A 20,133-nucleotide genomic window follows, 5' to 3' on the forward strand; every position below is an offset into this window, starting at 1 on the left:
AAAAAAGAAAGAAAGAAAAGAAAAGCTTTTCTAAGTTTCTCAAAAGTGACAAGGCATGATTTTGTTTTAGAAAATAAAACTTTGAGGATCTTCTGCTTGCTTCAGAGGACTCTGCACACATGGTGTTTTCTGTTGTTCGTTTGTTTGCATCGTCATCTAGTTCTAGAATTGTGGCCTTCCCAGCTGCGTGCTGGATAATTAGAACAGCTTCCCCATCGGCCGGCTGTGTGCGTTGAGGAGAGAGGGGAGGCCACAAAGAGAAAGCAAAGTGTTTGGAGAAGTAAATAAGAGATCTATAGTGCCTTCTCAGAGCAAAACCAAAGAGAAAAATACATAATAAATGGTGAAAGAACAGTGGCAATAAAGTAAAATTGATGCTGACTTACATAACACCAGGCGAAGTTAACTCAATACGTTTGATTTAAAAATAGCCTGTGTGGTATCACCCGGAGAGTTGGTCAGAATTCCTCCAGGAAATTAAATTGAAAAGCAAGCAAGCGAGCAAACAGATACACAAACAGAAATTCTCAAATGAATATGTGTGTGTGTGTGTGTGTGTGTACATCTATACATTCAGACATAAATTGCTCACTATTGTTTCCTCCATGACGTACTGGAGCAGGTTAGTAGAAAGAAATGGAATGGAAATAAAGAAAACCAAATGATTTCTAGGTTGTTTCTTACTTGTTAAGATATTGGAGGCAATTTGCCTTTTAATTTGAAGAATGGTTGGTTTCAACTGTTGAGCATACTGAACTGAACAGTTTAATAGTGTAAGAGAAGACTCAGTGTCTCAGTTTGACAAGTAGCACAGGGTTCTTTACAACAAACTCTTTGACCTTGGGCAAGGCACTCACCTCTGGAGCCTCAGTTTCTTCATCTGTAAAATGAAGAGCTCCGTCTATACTAGAGAATCGGGTGCAGTTCCTTCTAGCTCCAACATTCTGAAGATTTTGGCAGAAAATAGACAGCCTTTGTGTTGGAGCATGCTCGTGCCTCTGTTTTTGACTCTTCCATAAAGAAGGCATATTTTTCAAAAGTTAGACTTCTTTTTTGGAGAAGGGGAGCATTTATTTATTTACAGCAGTCCTCTATATTCGTAGACCATTCTGGGGTCTGAGGTTCAAAAGAATGTCTGTGGTCTCTGTAAGATCCCCAATCACCAAATAAAGTGAAGTAATGTTTATTTCAAGGTTTTCATTGAGCCAGAAATGTAAAATAATACATTTTAAGGGATGTTCAGGAATGAGGACTACCTTTCTTTCTCACTAACTTAACCTTCCCATGACAATTTTTCTTCCCCCGAGAAAAGAATTTGATTTAGTTCTCAGTTACCTAGGAAGTGCTATTAATCACAATCTCCTATTTCCTGCTAACATTACCTAATTGAGGTTGTATTGAGCCACACCATTACAAAGCAGAGCAAATACCAAAGTGGCCTCTGTCCTCTTGTCTTCCTGCCTCTCTCACTCACTGGGTCTGGTTCTTGCTCTCACTCCCAAACTCAGAACTCCATTTAAAAAGAAATCATTAGTGGGACGGATTACTAGCAAAAAGTCAGATCCAGTCCTTGGTTGATTTTACTTAGTCTATTGTTTTCACCAAGTATAGACACACAATATCTGCATGTGAGTCTGTAGTTGTAAAAACACAATGTGGTTAAGAACATACTTGGATCACAGTATGTGATTGGGCTCCATACTATCTTTTTTAAGCTCTAAAATCAATTGGAATACTTCTCAGTTTTTCAGGTGGTACTTTTTTTTTTCCCCATTGCAGGTGAAGAGATGTTTTAAATAAATTTCAGTGTTTTGAAACTGGGTAGAACATCGAATCTGAAAGATATCTTTTATTCTATGTTAATCCTAGTAATATTAATTGTTTTTTTTTTAAGATTTTATTTATTTATTTGATAGAGAGAAACAGCCAGCGAGAGAGGGAACACAAGCGGGGGTGGGGGTGGGAGAGGAAGAAGCAGGCTCCTAGTGGTGGAGCCTGATGTGGGGCTCGATCCCAGAACACTGGGATCGTGCCCTGAGCCGGAGGCAGACGCTTAACGACTGCGCCACCCAGGCGCCCCAATATTAATAGTTTTTAAAATGTATTCCTGCAAAAGTCAGTATTATTGAATTATGAGTGAGCTAGCATTAGCTTTCCTGGGGCTTGGCAAAACCAACCTCTCTCTCCTGTCTCTCTGTTGGTCGCTCTTTCTCTCTCTCCTTATTTTAGTTTGCCACTGAAAAATATTCTAAGGTTACTAACTATAATTATTCAATTGAATTTTTAAATTCTATTTCTTAAAACATTAGGTAGAAATTTTGTACTTATCTTACTTATGTTTTATACATCTATACAATAAAATAACATGTAACTATTTCCAAAGAAGGAGGTTTATCTTTGTTTTATAACATGTATATGTCTACAATATATTATGAAGTAAAACAAAAGGGACAGGCTGGAGCGCATGTGGTAAACATAGTAAAAATCAATTTTCTTCATACATACATATTTATGTAAAAGTCCAGAGAGATATAAGACAAAATATAAGTACCGGTTGTCTGTGGGTGGTTAGGATTCCAGCTGATTTTTATTTTCTTTGTTAACCTTTTTAAAATGCATTCTGGTAATGAACAGATATTAATGTTGTCATTGGAAAAAATGTATTACATTAAAATCAGTCTTTAATAGATGGCATTGAGCATGGTGGAAGTGATGGTGATAAAATAAATAGATTGCTATCTGCTGAAAGCGTCACGAAATTCTTTCTCATAAAATCTGAGTGAAAACCAAAAGGGGGAACTTGCTTCTCCTCTACCTGTACCCTAACAGGCTATCCCTCGCTTTCCATCTAAAGTCCAGTGATCCCTTGCCAGCTGCTCCTTGGGTAGGGTGGCTCTTCCGGCAGGGACCCTTTACATTTAATCCATGACACTTCACCATGGTTTTACAGCCTTTACATCTACTACAGTTTTTCTTTTCTCCTCATTCTGATGCACAGAACTTTACAGCAGATTTTGATTCCATGTCCAGTTGGACACCAGCCTCTTTCTTTGTAATGTCCACACCCCTGTCACAGTCTGCCATAACCAATCAGTAGACTCTTGTCCTCTGCTGCTTAAAGAAATCCAAGACTCCTCCCTTTCCCCCCCTTATTTTATTCACAAGTCTACCCAGTTGGTCTTTCTAAAATGTTATTTTGGGGTGCCTGGGTGGCTCAGTTGGTTAAGCGGCTGCCTTCAGCTCAGGTCATGATCCCAGAGTCCTGAGATCGAGCCCTGCATCAGACTCCCCACCCCTCCGGGAGCCTGCTTCTCCCTCTCCTTCTGCCTGCCGTTCCCCTGTGCTTGTTCTCTCTCTCTCTCTCTGTCAAATAAATAAAATCTTGAACATAAATAAAATGTTGTTTTTTATATGTTACTCTTTTGTTGAAAAAACTATTAACACTCTCTGACATGAAGAAATATAGCTCAGAATTCAAAGCCCTCCATAATGTAATCTTACCCTTTGGACAGCTTTGACCCCAAGCCCCTCAAAGAAGCCTCTGTTCCACGGTAACAACTGACTCTCTAAGTTGGCCTTGAGCTTCAGCAGTTCCAACTGATGGCTCTTACTGTTTCCTCTGCTTGGAATGACTTACCTCGTGGTTTCCACCAGACTTGTCTTTACAATATGAGGCCAAGTTTCGGTTCTCCACTGACTTGATCCCTATACCTCCTCCTTGCCTAAAATCTTGGGCTACCTACTCATTCAGTTCCATGCCTTGTGTTTCTTGACTCCTTTATGGTGTGCGTGGATGTTTCTCTTCAGCAAAATAATAAGTTCCCTAAGAGTAAGACTTGTGTCTTATTATTTGCATTTTAAAATCACCCAAAACTGGTGCAGCTGAGCGGCTCAGTCAGTTAAACTGACTCTTGATTTCGGCTCAGGTCATGATCTCAGGGTCCTGAGATCCAGCCCTGCACAGGACTCTGCACTGGGCCTGTGGTCTGCTTGACATTCTCTCTCCCTCTCGCCCTCCCTCTGCTTGTACGCTCTCTCGCTCAAAAGTAAATAAAATCCGGGGCGCCTGGGTGGCACAGTCGTTAAGCGTCTGCCTCCAGCTCAGTGCGTGATCCCGGCGTTCTGGGATCGAGCCCCACATCAGGCTCCTCCGCTATGAGCCTGCTTCTTTCTCTCCCACTCCCCCTGCTTGTGTTCCCTCTCTCACTGGCTGTCTCTCTCTCTGTCAAATAAATAAATAAAATCTTTAAAAAAAAAAAAGTAAATAAAATCCCCCCAAACTATGCCTCTTCAGTAATCCCTTCAGAGTTGGCACTCAATAAATATCTCTTGATAAAAGCAGCATGTTTTCTAAGCATTTGGGGAGAGCAACATGTACAAAGGTATAACACTCCACATTTGAATGTTTATATATAATAATTAAAGAATAAAATCCAAGACAAATCAGTAATACCTGAGGTAACCTCTATGCAAACCACAAAAGTAAGTTTACCATTTGCTCAACTTCCTATTTCTGAAAATGTCCTTTTCTCATTGAGGGTAAATGTTTAGATGAAGCATTTAAAAAGTTTGCTCAAAACACACAATTATGGCTTGCCTCCAGCAGAAATAATGCGTGCCCCCGCTTCTCATTGTAAATAATTGAATTTGCCTCTGAAGTTCAAGAAGTTCAAGATTTCTTTTTGTGTGTGAAACTGACGGCTTCTGTTTTCTCTTTATATGCAGCAGACTCTAATCTGAGGCAGAAGAAATGCTGTGCAATTGGGATTTGGTGAGCAGGGAGGATAATAGAGATTTTCAAGACTTCCATAGAGGAGTTATTTTTAAGTACAGAGAATGCCTATCCCCACGCTGAAAGGGCCTTTAGAAAATGTTACTGGAATTGAAAAGCCGCGGGGGCAATTCCCATCACCTGGGAGAGCAGTGCCGGTCCGCAGGGCGTTGCTGCCACCTGCTGCATGCACACGGGTACGGAGGGGCGGTCGCGCGGGTCTTGCAGCTGTAGGACACCAGGTGCGCTCCATTAATATTCGGTGGGCATCTGCAATTTTTTCTTCTCTTACAGCCTGGGTAAAGCCCAAAGGGAAGCTAGCGAAATTTGATGACTCTGGGCCACAGAGGTTTCTAGCTATAAAACCCACGAACCAAGCTCTAAGTCACACCCAGAGAGGGCAGATTTGCCCAGCAGCCCCTGAATGGTGCCTTGGGCAGGCCAACCCCAGTGGAAGGCAAGGATTCCCAGAGTCTGTAGCTCTGGAAAATAAGTGATGTTTTCCCTTCTTCTGAACTTGAGGGATTTTTTTTTTTTAAGTGTTTAAGTTTAAAGCACTAGGAGACAGGAGAGCACTAACTGCTTTAAGAGGAGGTATTGTTCTTTTTTTTTTTTTTTTTTTAAGATTTTATTTATTTGAGAGAGAGCACAAGCCGGGTAAGGAGCAGAGGGAGAAGCAGACTCAAGCGGGATGAGTGGAGAGAGAGCAAGGGAGAAGCAGATTCTCTGCTGAGCAGGGAGCGTGATGTGGGGCTCGATCCCAGGACCCTGAGATCATGACCTGAGCCAAAGGCAGACACTTAACCAACTGAGCCACCCAGGCTCCTCAAGAGGAGGTATTGTTCTTAGAGAATTCAATACGTTTAGATTTTTATGGATTTCATGTAGGTAAATCCTCTCAATAGGACAGGTGGAATGAGGTGACCGAAATCCTTCCCCAGGCTTGTCATGTGTCCCAATGGAATGGGAACACCAACCTGCAGATCCTATGTTTGCCACTATACTCCATCACTGTGATTTACTAGCATTTCCAGGGGTAAAAGGGGAAGAGACGAAGGCGGTCAGAGCAGCGATGTCTCCTGACTTTCAGTCAAAGTCTTCAGACTTCCCAGCCTCCCTGAAAGCATCCCTGTCAGCACCACCTGACCCAATACCTCCAGCGGTCTGAAACTAAATGTGGAGGTGGGGTGGGGGTGGGAATAAAGGTATGGGGAGCCCTGGGCTAGGAAATAAGTAACTCCATCTTCTGGCCTTTGCAAGAAATATCATTAGCTTTGTAGTGAGGAACTGGTATGATAGTTGTCATGGCAAGTGTTCACAGTGATGGTACAGAGGGTAGCCTGGTGGAGAGGGTAGAGGGTAGTCTGGACATCCAGGATGGAACCCCTGTTTCACCACATGCAAATCTCTGTTCCCCCAGCTAAATCCTGGTCTCCTAAATGGCAGAGGTGATGCCTTATGTCTTAGTGTCGTCCATATTCCTCCCAAGTCCTCATATAGGGACAGATCAGTATATACATGATAGGTCAGTATATCATGATGTCGTGCTACACAATGACAATATACATGATAACAACACAGCCAGAATTATCTCCCTGTGACCCCAAGAGAACAACCACCTCAGGAACACAGCTCAGCCTTCCTGTCTGTCTTCAGGCTTGCTGGCTGCTGCCTTTATTGTAGTAGTGAAATTAGGCTCACGGGTATTTCACCAACTGTTCCTATGGTTGCATGTAAACACATACATTTACTCGGTTTTATTCTTTGTCCATCAGCCCTAGGCTGTAGTCCTCAGCCTAATGCTTGTTCTCTTAAGGTTGGAAGGTTATTTTATCTCAAGCTGGAAAACTAGTATGTGGCATCTTACCTGGCAGGGAAGCTGTCATATATTAGGAGTCACTTCCCTCCACCCCAGTCTCAGTCCTCTGCAAATGGAAGTAATGGGGCAGATACCACAGGCCTGGCAGCTGGCGGAGGTAGGAGGTTCTCTGCCTTTGGATTCAGATTGTTTCAGCCTTACTCTGGTTTTTGGCTGGGACACCGACGAGTTCTTCTGCTGTCAGAAAAAAAAAAAAAAAAATCCTTCAGCTGGCAGGGTGGGAGATTTCCCTGCCTGACCTCCAGCCTAGCCCAGACAGGTGGGGGGGGGGGAGCCCTCCCTTCTTAACACCTGCAGGAAATGTGGGCTTTCCTGCATCAGGGGTGACAATAAAATTCAGTTTGATAGCTGATGTTACCCTCCGTTACTTTTCAGATTTTATTAAAATTAAATGTGTTAATTCTTTGTTCTTTCACCCGGGAGCCATTCTGGAAAGAAAACATATTTTAAAAGTGAACAGAAAAACTGTAATGAAAGACACGAAGCTCACATTTGTTAAATGACTTCGTGTTCTTGAAAAGAAATGTATAAAAAGCACATATTGAGTCGCTCTGCATGACTTTCTTTGTTTGGATTTTAGAAGCAGCATGACTGACACAGAGATCCTGAAGGAGAGAATCTTTGGATCCTGAGAAGTCTTTTAACGAAGGTGATACACAGAATTTCAGAGAACAATTTCAACATTGTTCTGGTGAAGGTTATACTTAGCTCTGAACCACATTACTTTCCTGTCTACGTTTCATTTCCTGGGGTCTTGCCAAATGATAAACAGACCCAGGCGTGCAGTAGGTTTGGGGTTTTCTGCACAAATAGGGTAGCTGGAGTTTGCTTCAAGGCACCAGTTGACTTCCGTGATTATGGAGCTGCTGGTGTAAGGCCTTCAGGAGACGATGGAGAAAAAATGGACCTACTGTGCTGTCTGTTCCATCATCCAGATTCATTTTGTCAGGGGTAAGGCTTCCAGTTGTCCTGTCTTGTCAAATCCGCTGCTTTAGGGGCAAGTGGGGCCTCTGTTCGTTTAAAATGCATGTGACTACTGCTGACATTGATCACCGAAGGCAGGTCGTTGCTAAGGTTTTCAGTTACGACTTTAAGTGGCAGCTTTCGGAGAGATGTTAGAGTCTAGAAATGATTACTAACGAACACTAAAAACGAGAAGGGAATGAGTGGTTTGTGCCACTGCTCTGAGACATTTTTACCCATTTCCTTCCTAAGAGGATCTCTGGAGTAACTGGGAAATCGTGCTTCTTGGAAATGAAATGCTCTCCCCTTGGTTGTCAGAACAACTCCGAACACTGAAAAAATCACAAAGCCATCAGTGCTGCGGGATCCTTGCTCAACTTTTTCTTTCTCTTGAGGATCCTTTTTCTTTTGTATATAATAAGCATTACTCCTCCAAATATGAATGTCTCTGGGAGTTGAACATATGTTGAATTTTAATGAGGCATGTGTAGGTATGGACCTGGAAGACAAAGTAGGGTCCCTACAACACTGGGAACCGGTGCCTTCAGGGCCTATTTAAACATAGCTGGAGGAAAGATTAGTTCTGCATTCCATAGCATGGGGGAATTAAAGGGAGCCTGAGTGTCTTGAGAATTAACTATGCTTTACAGATAGAGCTACAAAGATTTTAAGGAGAATTTCTAAATCAAAGGAGACTTTGGAATACAATGCTGTGGATAGAATCAGAAGCACATTACCAGGCAAAGGAAAGCTTACAGGGAGCAACATTAAACCGTACTAACTGCTTACCCAAACTTTTGAATCCATAAAAGTGTAATAATTCCCATTTGTCAAGTGCCTTAGCCTTGTTTCTTCTCTGTTGCTTGTCATCTTTTTATCTTTTTCCTTTGTGAGCTTCAGTGGTACTTGTCATAATAATATCTCATTCCTGGAACAGTGTTCCATTAATGCTAAAATTGGGCCTCCACTATTGAAGGCATGTCAAAGGCTCAATGCTTAACATAGTTTAAGTGCCTTGTACCATGTGGTCAGAGAGCTGCTGGGAGAGAATCTTCTTCTTTTATGTCTAGTATTTCAAAGTGTTGATGATAGACGATGCTGACCATAGTTTATCTTTAGTGGAAACTCTACCTGAGGTATTTTCTCCCTTCCTCCCCTCAGGGGCCCTAACTGCATGGACACGGAGGTCTCTTTGATCTGCATATTGAATGTCAGATTTCTTACTCGTCTCAACCAATTTGGGAGGCAGTTTGGATGTTATGAAGGTTATAGAAAGAGCACGGACTCTAGGCAACCAAATGCATGTTCTTTTACTGAGGTGTGACCTTAAGCAAGTCACTTAATCACCCTGTGCCTCAGTTTCCTCTCTGATAGAGTGTTAACAACATCATTCTGTGGTATGTGAGGAGGATTCGATAAAATAGCCTATACAAAAGCCTCTTGTGAACATAGATTTTTAAAAACAGCTCTACACATGTCAGTTATCTTTTCAGTTTCAGGAAATATTATTGGTGTGTTATATGTAGCTGTTGATTCATAAAACCAAAAAAAAGTCAATTATATTCATTGTTAAAGTAGTTGTCATAATAAGTTTGCTGGTGGGCTTCAATTTCTAGATAGGCTTAATTTTATTCACAGGTAGTCAGAGAACTTAAATTATCCTTTGGACAGACCAACAGACAAAGAGAGGAATATCCCTCTAGCGTCCTTAAGCAAATGCTTCTCAGGGTTTGTACTGAGCTTCTGCTTCTCGGTCTGTCTTCTCTATTGTGCACAGGCTCCCTCCTACACATAAGGCAGCCAGAGAGAAAATTCCTCAGTTGCTCCCTCACCTCACCAAAGTGACCAAGGTTTTTAAATAAGAGTCATTCCATATGAATCCTGTAAACTAATGGCTCATGTCCTTCCTTTTCAGGGGTATGGGAGAAAACATCCAATACAGAAAACATCTATGCTTTTCCTGGCTCTGATGTCAACCTGACCTGCCAAACATGGAAGACAGGCTTCTTGGTGCAGATGCAATGGTCCCAGGTCACTGATAAGTTGGATCTGATTGCCCTTTATCATCCGCAGTATGGCTTGCACTGTGCTAATGCCAGTCCCTGTGAGTCACTGGTGACTTTCACGGAAACTCCCAGAAATGTGTCAACGTGGACTCTGCATTTAAAGAACGTGTCCTCCTCACTCACTGGGAAGTATGAGTGTAGCTTTACTCTGTATCCGGAGGGTGTTCGGACTAAAATCTACAACCTACTCATTCAGACAAATGGTAAGCATAACTATAGAGGGGAAGGAGCACATGCTTTCATTGGGCTCTCGCTCATTCGACAGATATGTATTATGAGCCAACCATGGCTAGACATGGTGCTAAGTACACAGAGGTTGGGCAGAAAGAGGTATTGCCTAAAAGAAAGACAGGAATTAATCAAATAATTCCACAAATAAATGTAAAATTGCAACACTGGTAAGTGATAAGGATAAATGATAACGGTCTTGTGAAAGAGCATAAAATAGAGGCCAGGGAAATTGGCCCTGAGAAAGCAACACCTGAGTGGAGGTCTGAAGGAGGGGTAGACATTAACACCATTTAGGAGGTGGGAGGTTTGTGAGTGATCCAGGGCGAGGGAGCAGGTTAAAGGATGAGGTGGGAGACATGGCAAAGACCAGATCATGTCAGATCTTGTCAGCCACATTTGAAGTTTTGATTTTTATCTAAGAGCCATAGAAAGACATTGAAGTGTTCACAACACAAGGATGGCATGACATTTATAGACTGGTTGCACTTGTGTCAGAAAAAGATCATGCCAGTTTCAGTGGGAGAATGGAACGAAAGTGGGCAAGAAGGAAAAGGTGGGAACAAGCTAGGAGACAGAGGAGAGAGAGTGGTAGTTTGGGTAGACATAGAAAGAGATGACAAATGGAATGCTTCAGGCATAAGATAGATGTGACTTACTAATAGAATGGGTATAGGACAATGGTAGTATGAGTGAAGGGGAGAAGAAAAGTTAAGGTGACATGGGGAGTGCCATTCACTGAAGACAAAGGGAACAGAGCAGGTTTGTGGGGGGATGTATGCAAGTGGCTTTGGATATATGGCATATTTAGTACTGGGCAGGCAAAGGTACCAAGGAAGCCGCTGAACATGTAGCATTCGCACATACGTGCCTTAGAGGGCTGCATTTGAAGGCAGGAATCCTGGGCTTCAGTTCTAGTTCCTTCCTGGCCAGAAATAAATTTCACCTGGGGCCTGTCATGTACATTCTCTGAGCCCATCTGGAAAATGATGATAATAATGCCTACCCTAAATTAGTTAGTCCTACAGTAAATGATTTCCATTTATTCTAATGGAAAAGAATGAAAATGAAAGCCAACAAATGGAAAATGCACTGGAAATGAAATGTTTTTAACTCAGGGGCAAAGTGGCCTGGTAATATAAGAGAAAAACAACAAAAATTAACTCATGAAGGCTGTGCTAAAAGAGGCCCCGAACTGCCCAGGACAGGCAACAGGGATGGATTTATTACCTCGTCTCTATTTCTGACCAGGAGATAAGACCATGGTGTTGGGACAGTCCACCTGGAGACCAGGAGCGCCTCCAGCACGACATTACGATGCCTTATTCCAATTGCTGTTTTCCGGGAAAAAAGAAACACTTGAGTTCAAATCGGGGATGGCGTGGGGTGGGGTTGAATGAAGAGCATTTTATAAGGAGACCTGTGTAGAACGTACTTCGCTACACATACTTTGGAGTCAGGTAGCCTGGATTTGAGTGTTGGCTCTGTTTTTTTTTCTTATACAACAAATACGGATAATTATAGTACTGCCTTTACAGGTACCATTATTTTGATGATTAAATGGGATAATTTGTGTAAAGCACTTAGCATAGTTCCTGCCAGAGAGTCAGAGTTTGGAAAAGGGTAGTGTTCATTAAGAAGAGTAATAATGATAATGAGTGAACTCTATTTATCAGTTCTTATTTAAAATGGGTCCTCCTCCCTTTCTTTTTATATTTGCCTAATTCGGAACCCAAAGGAACATTGAACATACATTAGCACAAGTACACATTGACCTTGGCTTTAGATAAAGATTTTGTACCTTTTGCCTAAATCTATAAACTGTACTATTGCATCTCTGAGGATCTAAAGCCTACCCCATCGAGAATTGGCAACATGGATTGATGTTCCCTGTAGGAAATCAGGGATATGGGATAGCTTAGCTCCACACGAGGACAGCACTGGAGAAGAGGTGGTATGTTCCCCAGAAAGGAGAGTGGTGTTGCCTGTAAGGAAAGCATATTTCTTAAAATAAAGGGCAACTCAAAGAAGCCAAGTTTGTAGCTACTAAAAACTGCAAATCTCTGGAGAGGCAGAAGCCATGTCTTCACGTTTTGTGGTTGGAAATTTCCCAGTCTTCTGATTGTAACTTTGCTGTTGGTCGGCTGGACCAGATGAAAAAAAATGGCCTCAACGTTAGACAAATAGTTCTGATATTGTGTACTGAGTACAAAGGGAGCAACATACAAAATATCAAAACAGAAAGGGACAAAACATCCTTCATCACAGAGTGACCTGAAGTGTAAGCCTGGTGGAGAGTGAAGGGGTAGACACTTAACTCAGATGAGGCAGTTGTCATACAAAAGCCCTGTCAAATCCCCACCCAAGGACACATCTTTTCGCCCGCTATTCCTTTGGTCTTCACTCACTTCTCTCGCTTGTGCCATTTCCCTAGTACATCCTTGGGAGATCTTCAGGTTCACAAGCTAGTTGGGTAAGCAAAGCACACATGAAGTGTAAACACTGACGAAGCACGTGAACAAAAGCAAATTCAGATGGTGCAGAAGATCTCAGTATGAAAATCTGCAGGACCACGGGCAGCTGGGACCTCTGGTCTCCTTTCTGTTGTCTTCTGAGCCATTCTCCTTCCTGTCTGTCCATAAAACAGTATGTGTCTAAATTCTGTCCCCATGTCCCCAGAGGGCCTGAGAACGGCTTCTGTTCTCTTCTCACAATATCTTGTTCCTTTGTGTGGCTGGTGCTCTGGGGCTGTGGATGAGGGTAGAAATGATAATGAACAGTTGGGCATCTGCTGCTTTTTCATTCTCACCCCCAGGGTTTCCTCCTGGGTTAGCTTTCACGTTAGCCCAAGAAAAGCAGTTTTCTGAGTTAAGCCTTTAGTTGTTGTAATTAATCCAGGTTTCCTGGATTTTGTTTTCTTATATAAGTGCCTGAGATTGTATGATTTTTGATGTATTTTAAAATTTGAAGTTACTAGTATCTGTTATAAAAGTGCAGTGTGACTTTGATTTCCCAGATCACAACAAAAGCCTTGGAGGGCTGTTAATGTTGTTACTGGAAGCAGTAGAAGGGGAAGAAGTAATGGTAATACAAGGAGGAGGAGGAGGGGTAATAGAAGTAGTATAGGATACAGTAAAAGAACTATTATATTACTAGTAATGGAATATAATATCTTGATAATATAATCTTGATAATTTGACTACCCTGTCTAAAGGCATAATTTGTTCTTCGACTCTTTTCCAGTTTTATTGAGATATAATTGACATATGACATTGTATTTGTTTTAGGTGTACAACAGATAATTTGATACTTATATATGTTGTGGAATGATTACCACAATAAGTTTAGTTAATATCCATCACCTCACAAAGTTAAATTTTTTTTCTTGTGGTGAGAACTTTTTAAGATTTACTTTCTTAGCAACTTTCAAACATATGATACAGTATTGTTAACTTTAGTCACCATGCTGTATATCTTATAATTGGAAGTTTGTACATTTCACCCCATGCCTCTACCTCTGGCAACCACCACCCTGTTCTCTGTATCTATGAGTTCATTTTGTTTTGTTTTTTAAGTTCCACATATAAATGAAATCATACAGTATGTGTCTTTCTTTGTTCATGTAGCATAATTCCCTCAAGGTCCATCCATATTGTCACAAATGGCAGGATTTCCTTCTTTTTTATAAATGAATAATATTTCCTCATATATTAGAATATTTTATTTATCCATTCATCCATCAGTGGACACTTGGGTTGTTTCTGGGTCTTAGCTATTGTAAATAGTGCTGTAATGAACATGAGGAGGCATATATCTTTTCACGATAGTGATTTTATTTCCTTTAGATACATAGCCAGAAATAGAAATGCTGGATCATATGGTAGTTCTAATTTTATTTTTTATTTATTTTTATTTTTTTTAATTTTATGTATTTATTTGAGAGAGAGAGAAAGAGAGAGAGAGAAAGAGAATCTTCAAGCAGACTCCCCACTGAGTGAGGAGCCCAAGGCCTGGCTCGATCCCACCACCCATGAGATCATGACCACCCATGAGCCAAAACCAAGGGCGGGAATCTTAACTGACTGAGCCGCCCAGGCACCCTGATTGTTCTATTTTTAATTTTCTGTGGAGCCTCCATACTGTTTTCCAGAGTGGCTGCACCACTTTACATTTCCACCAACAGTGCACAAGCACTGCCTCTTCTCCATGTCTTTTCCAATATTTGTTATCTGATCTTTTTGATAATAGCCATTTTAACAGGAGCGAGGTGACATCTTACTGTGGTTTTGATTTGCATTTCCCTGATGATTAGTGATGTTGGGCCCCTTTTCCTTGCCTATTGGATACTTGGATATCTTATTTGGAAAAATGTCTGATCAATTTCTCTGGCCATTTTTAAATTGGATCGTTTTGTTATTGTTGTTGAGTTGTATGATTTGTTTATATATTTTGGATATTAACCCCTTATCAGATATGTGATTTATAAATATTTTCTCCCATTCCATAGGTTGCTTTTTCATTTTATTGTTGTTTTCCTTTGCTGGGAAGAAGCTTTTTAGTTTGATGCAGTCTCATTGCTTATTTTTGCTTTTTTTGCCTTTGCTTTTGGTGCCCAATCCGAAAACCATTGCCAAGGCCAAAAAATCATTGCCCCTAGGTTTTCTTCTACAAGTGTTATGGTTTGGAGTTTTATGTTCAAGTTTTTAATCCATTTTGATTTGATCTTTATATATGGTGGAAGACAGGAGTCCAGTTCCATTCTTTTGCATGCAGCTATCCAGTTTCCCCAAAATCATTTGTCAAAGAGACTATCCTTTCCCTGTTGCATATTCTTGGCTCTTTTCATAATAATATTGTTATAAATTAATTGATCCTATATATGGATTTATTTCTGGGCTCTCTGTTTCATTGATCTATGTGTCTATTTTTATAGCAGTTTGTTCTTGAACTTGAATTCTGGCTCTTCTTAAATTCTTGTATTCAATCTTTATCCAACAAATATTTTTGAGTGCTTGTGGATGCTAGGCACCAGAGATACAATACAGACATGACTCTGTCATCAGGAATCATGAAGTCCACTGGGAAGAGACAAAATAATCAAATAAGCAAAAAAAAAAAAAAAAAAAAAAAAAAAAAAAAAGACCGAATTCCAACAGTGAGAAGTGCTCTTGCAGTAAGAAAGTAGTGTTTTGAGAGGATATAATAGGAAAATCAAGAAGGGTTTCCTGGGGAAGTGATACTTGAACAGGAGTTAACCAGGTAAATAGGGGGAAGACAGCTTTATAGAAAACAGGATGTGTAAAGACCCTGTGGTGGTAGGAAGATATTGCAACTGTGGGGAGTTTTCAAAAATATTATGGCTTGAGCAGAAGGATTGAAAGGGAAGCCTTTGAAGAAGAGGCTAGAGAGATTCAGTAGTCCAATTAAGTTTTATCTTTATCCTAGGAGCTGTGGAAATTAATTGGAATTAATTTGTTGTTGATTTTTTTAAATTTTGCATTTCAAAAAGATCTTTGTGACAAAAGCGTAGAGAATGAATTGAGAAACAGTAGAGAGGATAATGTAGATCAGTTAAGACAGGACAGAAATCTAAGTGAGAGATGCTCAGTAACATTGAGTAGAGTGGCAGCGAGGTACCTGGGGAGGAATGTTCAAATCGTGAAAGGAGCCGAGATACCCTTCAACAGATGACTGGATTAAGAAGATGTGGTCCATATACACAATGGAATATTACTCAGCCATCAGAAAGAACGATTACACAACATTTCCAGCAACATGGACGGGACTGGAGGAGATTATGCTAAGTGAAGTAAGTCAAGCAGAGAAAGACAATGATCATATGGTTTCACTCATTTATGGAACATAAGAAATAGCAGGAAGATCGGTAGGAGAAGGAAGGGAAGAATGAAGGGGGGTTAAACAGAAGGGCGAATGAACCATGAGAGACTGTGGACTCTGGGAAACAAACTGAGAGCTTCAGAGGGGAGAGGGGTGGGGGATTGGGATGGGCCTGTGATGGCTATTAAGCAGGGCACGTATTGCATGGTGCACTGGGTGTTATACGCAAATAATGAATCATGGAACTTTGCATCAAAAACTGGGGATGTACCGTATGGTGACTAATATAACAAAATAAAAATTATAAAAAAAAAAAAAAGAAGTATGCTTAGGAGAGTCGCCTTCCGGGATTTGGTGTTGGATTGCACATGTGGAACGAGGAATAAAAAGCAGTATCAAGAATGATGTTTTGGTTTCAAATGTGTGGAACAGAAAAAAACAGGGGAGTTACTTACTGTGTTAGAAAAAACCAGAGGACAATCCAATCATGCAGGGATTGTTTGGATTTTGACTGAATTTGATTTTGTACATGTTGAGTTAGACAGGAAGTTGACACATTCAGGAGATGTCAAGGAAATAGGTAGATATACAATTCCTGTTCTAGAAGAGAGGTTTAAGCTAAAGATACAAATTGGTGAGCTATATGACTGTATGCTGAGATTTTGAGAGTGAAAGAGATCGTGTAGGCAGAGAAAATCAGGTGAGAAAAGCAATGTGGCCCTTCACCTGATAGATGGAGAAAGATAAATCTTCAAAGGATATAGAAGTGAGACTAAAGAGGCAGCAGTAAAATCAGGAGAGAAGTTGGCTCACAAAAAAACCAGGATGATAATATTTCGTGAAAGGAGTAGCTATCAATTCTGATGTTTCTGAGAGGACAACATGGTTATTGGATTGTATTTAGGGACAAGGATGTTACTGATCACCTTAACAGAAGCTGTTTCTGTGGCACGGAAGAGAGATGGAAATCAGACTCGGGGGAGCAGAGGAGTGAGTAGGAAGCAAGGAAATGGAGACAACAAATGTCGACACAACTTCTAAGAAGTCTGTCAGGAGTAAGGGGAAGGGTATGAGGGTTTGCATCGGTGTTGTACAGGTAGTGGGGTGCTTTTAATTAATGCAAGATGCTTGGCTAAGCTTCAAAACCAAGTCAAAGTTGAAAGAGAATAGTTAAATACACCATAGAGAAGGTACAATGAATAAATAAGGTTTCTGAGAATATAGGGGCAATGAGATCTATAACATTAGTGCTATGGGTATCCTGAAACTGGACAGAAGGATGGTTTTTAAAAATTATATAACAGGAGAGAAGGAGATTGGGTTAAGTGTGTGTGATGAGGGCGGTGCCCTCTTCTGTTTTCTCTAAAATAGGAAACTCGGGGCCGCTGGGTGACGCAGTCGGTTTTAGCATCCGACACTTGGTTTCGGCTCAGGGTGTGATCTTGGGGTCCTAAAATGGAGCCCCGCATCCAGGTCCGGCTCGGTGCAGAGTCTGCTTGGGATTCTTTCTCCCTCTGCCCCTCCTGCTTGTTCTCTCTCTCTAAAATAAATAAATAAATCTTTAAAAACTTAAATAAATAAAATAGGAACCAAAGTCATCATCAGGTAGAGAGAGGGAGGAGGCTTCAGAAAAAGAGATTGAAATAGCTTCTATGAATAGAGGGAAAATGAGTTCACTAGGTAAATGTATTTGAATTTTCGGTTAGTGTTGAATGTACATTTGAGTATGGTAAGAAATTGGATTGAAGACAGTTTGCTTTCACCCGTAGTGCTCGGCTGCTTGCGTCTGGGCATTAAAAAGTAGATAGTTGGAGTTTCACTACTGGATCCCCTGTATAGTAATGGGGGACGGGGGAAAGAGCCAAGGGCTTTGGGATATGAGCAAGAATGTTACTGAAATGATGGACTGTAGAACTTTAGCTAGATAATGAGGGAAACAAAGAAAAGAAAGCTGGTAGATTGGGAGAAAGTAGAGATCAACTCATTTAAAAACTCAATGGGGACAAAGAACAGTTGAGACAATTAGTTGCACAAAACAACCAGCAGGAGCGTTTGTGGGTGTGGAGTGATTCTGTAGGTGGAGCAACTATGTGTGGCACAGAAGGTCCAAACACAGTCATGAAAGTGGATGGCAGAAGTGGAGTGGAGACCGTGGGGATAACAGTGGCAGACTGGGGGCCAGGTAGTAGATAGGGCAATGGCACGGTAACTGAAACCACCCGGGATCATATCAGGGTTGCAATCTAGATACTGAGATCTTCGAAGAATAATGGATGAAGACTGGGACATCAGAGTGGGAACTGGCAAACTTGAAGGACCAGATAGCAAATATTTTTAGGCTTTGTCCATACAGCCTGTACCGCCTGTGTCAACTGTTCAACTCTGCTGTAGCATGAAAGCACCTACAGACAATATGTAAGCGAAGAGGCCAGCTGTGTTCTGGTAGAATTTGATTTACAAAACTAGCCTCCGGATTCGACCCCCAGGCCGTAGTTTTACAGTCCCCAAATTAGAGGATAGTAGCAGGGAATCTGGGGAGAGAGGAATTAGTTTTTCTCAAAGTGTGTTACATATAGCTGGCAATCCTCGAGATGATTTCAGATGATTCGTGAAAAGATTTTAAAACCTCTAATTGTGGAAAATTTCAAACATGTAAAATTATATAGAATTGTATAATGAGCTCCCATGTACTGAACATGCAACTTCAATCATTATTAAGTCACGGACAGTCTTGTTTCATTTAAACCCTTAGCAACTACCACCTCCCAGACTGAACAAAATCCAAGATATCTTATTTACTTTAGAATGATTCTTTAAAAGATAAAAATGATGTGTATATATAGCCATGATACCACTACCAGGACTAAAAATAACTAGTAAATTCTTAATACCATGTAATATCCGGTTGGCTTCATAGTTACTATTTTTACATTTTGGTTATTTGAATTGGCTTCACATAAACTCAAAGTATTGTGGTCATTTGAAAACTCTCTTTTATTTTTTTTTTTAATTTTATTTATTTATTGGAGAGATAGAGCATGGGCGTAGGGGGAGGGGCAAAGCGCGAGAGAGAAGCAGACTCCCCGCTGAGCAGAAAGCTGGACACCCCAAAACTCTCTTTTAATCTGAAGGTTATTTTGTATTTCTTATTTTTCTTTTCCAAAATATTTATTAAGTAAATTTGACTCTTTATCTTATAAAATTACCCACAGCCTGGATTTTGCTCTTACATCCAATGGTATCTCCATGTTCCTCTCTCACTATTTAGCTAGGTATAGAGATTTGATCACATTAACTTTTGTTTTTATTTTTTGTGTTTTTTGGCACAAGTACTTCATAGATGATATTCCATGGTTACATCAGAGGCACATAATGTCTGGTTGTGTGATGTTAATTAAGCACCATTGATAAGTATTGCCTAGATCCCCTAATTCATTGTGGGTTGACAAAGAATGATGCTCAAATCCTATCATTCTTTTATTTATTACCTGACATCTTCATATAGAGAAATTTCCTCTCATGAACCAATTATGTACTAGATGTACAGTTTGTATAAGAAAAACAAACAGGTGCTGGATTTTTTTCCCTTTATATTCCAGTTTTAAAAATAAGTTCGTTCACTAGCACTCTTATAAGGTGACCAAAAAGTATTTTGTATTGAGTATTATGAATTCATATGAATGTGAACATATCGATGAATTTCAGTTCATTATGGTTATTATCCTTGTTATGCTAAAAATGTCCCATGTATAAAATCTATTAATCCTTTGTCATGTAAGTTGCAAATATTTTCCCAGTTTGTCATCTGTCCTTACTTGCTTGTAATATTGTTTCCAATGCAGTGTAATACTTTCATGGAAAAGTTCTCCCCATTCTCAGATTATATAGAAATTCATTCATGTTATTTCTAACACTTGCATGGATTTTTATTAGCATTTAAATTTGTGATGCAGATTTCAAGTATTAAAAAATGTGCCTAAATTTCAACTTTTGTATATCTCTAATGCTTTTTTCTATATTTTCTCTGTTCTTCCTTTCTGTAGTTTAGTTTAGAAATTTTCTATTGACCTATACTCCAATTCACAAATCTTATTTTTTGTGATGTCCAATTAAATTTTCAACCCAATCAAATTTGTTTTTAATTTCTGATCTTATATTTTTAAGTTATTGTTTTTGGTAGATTTTTAATTATTTGATGAAATTGTCCATCTTTTCATTTACTCCCTTCATCTTTTTCTGTATTCTTGAATGTATTAAAAAGAGTTATTTTAATATTCTTGTTGGATAACTTCAATGTCAGGATCATTCTTATGTCTGTTTCTATGTTTAGTTCCTCTCTCTTTTTCTCTTTTTTTGCAACTTCTTCCAGCATATATTTTCCTTTCGTT

The 20,133-nt window shown here is 40.2% G+C and overlaps 1 protein-coding gene across 6 annotated transcripts in view; it reads left to right on the top strand.

Moving 5' to 3' along the window:
- Positions 1-7,430: 7,430 nt before the first annotated feature.
- The window catches only part of CD96 (CD96 molecule), an 88,170-nt gene continuing 75,467 nt past the window's right edge, over positions 7,431-20,133 (top strand). For 3 of the 6 annotated variants that reach the window (XM_040621213.1, XM_040621216.1, XM_040621212.1), the window contains exons 1-2: positions 7,432-7,601; positions 9,529-9,882. In XM_040621213.1, coding sequence (XP_040477147.1) covers positions 7,541-7,601; positions 9,529-9,882 — 415 coding nt within the window. In that variant the 5' untranslated portion in view covers positions 7,432-7,540. Of the gene's footprint in view, positions 7,602-9,528; positions 9,883-20,133 lie in introns of all 6 variants that reach the window. The other 3 variants (XM_040621215.1, XM_040621214.1, XM_040621211.1) reach the window with 2 other exon arrangements.

Source organism: Ursus maritimus, unplaced genomic scaffold, assembly GCF_017311325.1.
Source record: "Ursus maritimus isolate PB19 unplaced genomic scaffold, ASM1731132v1 scaffold_4, whole genome shotgun sequence".
NCBI classification, from domain to species: Eukaryota; Metazoa; Chordata; class Mammalia; order Carnivora; family Ursidae; genus Ursus; species Ursus maritimus.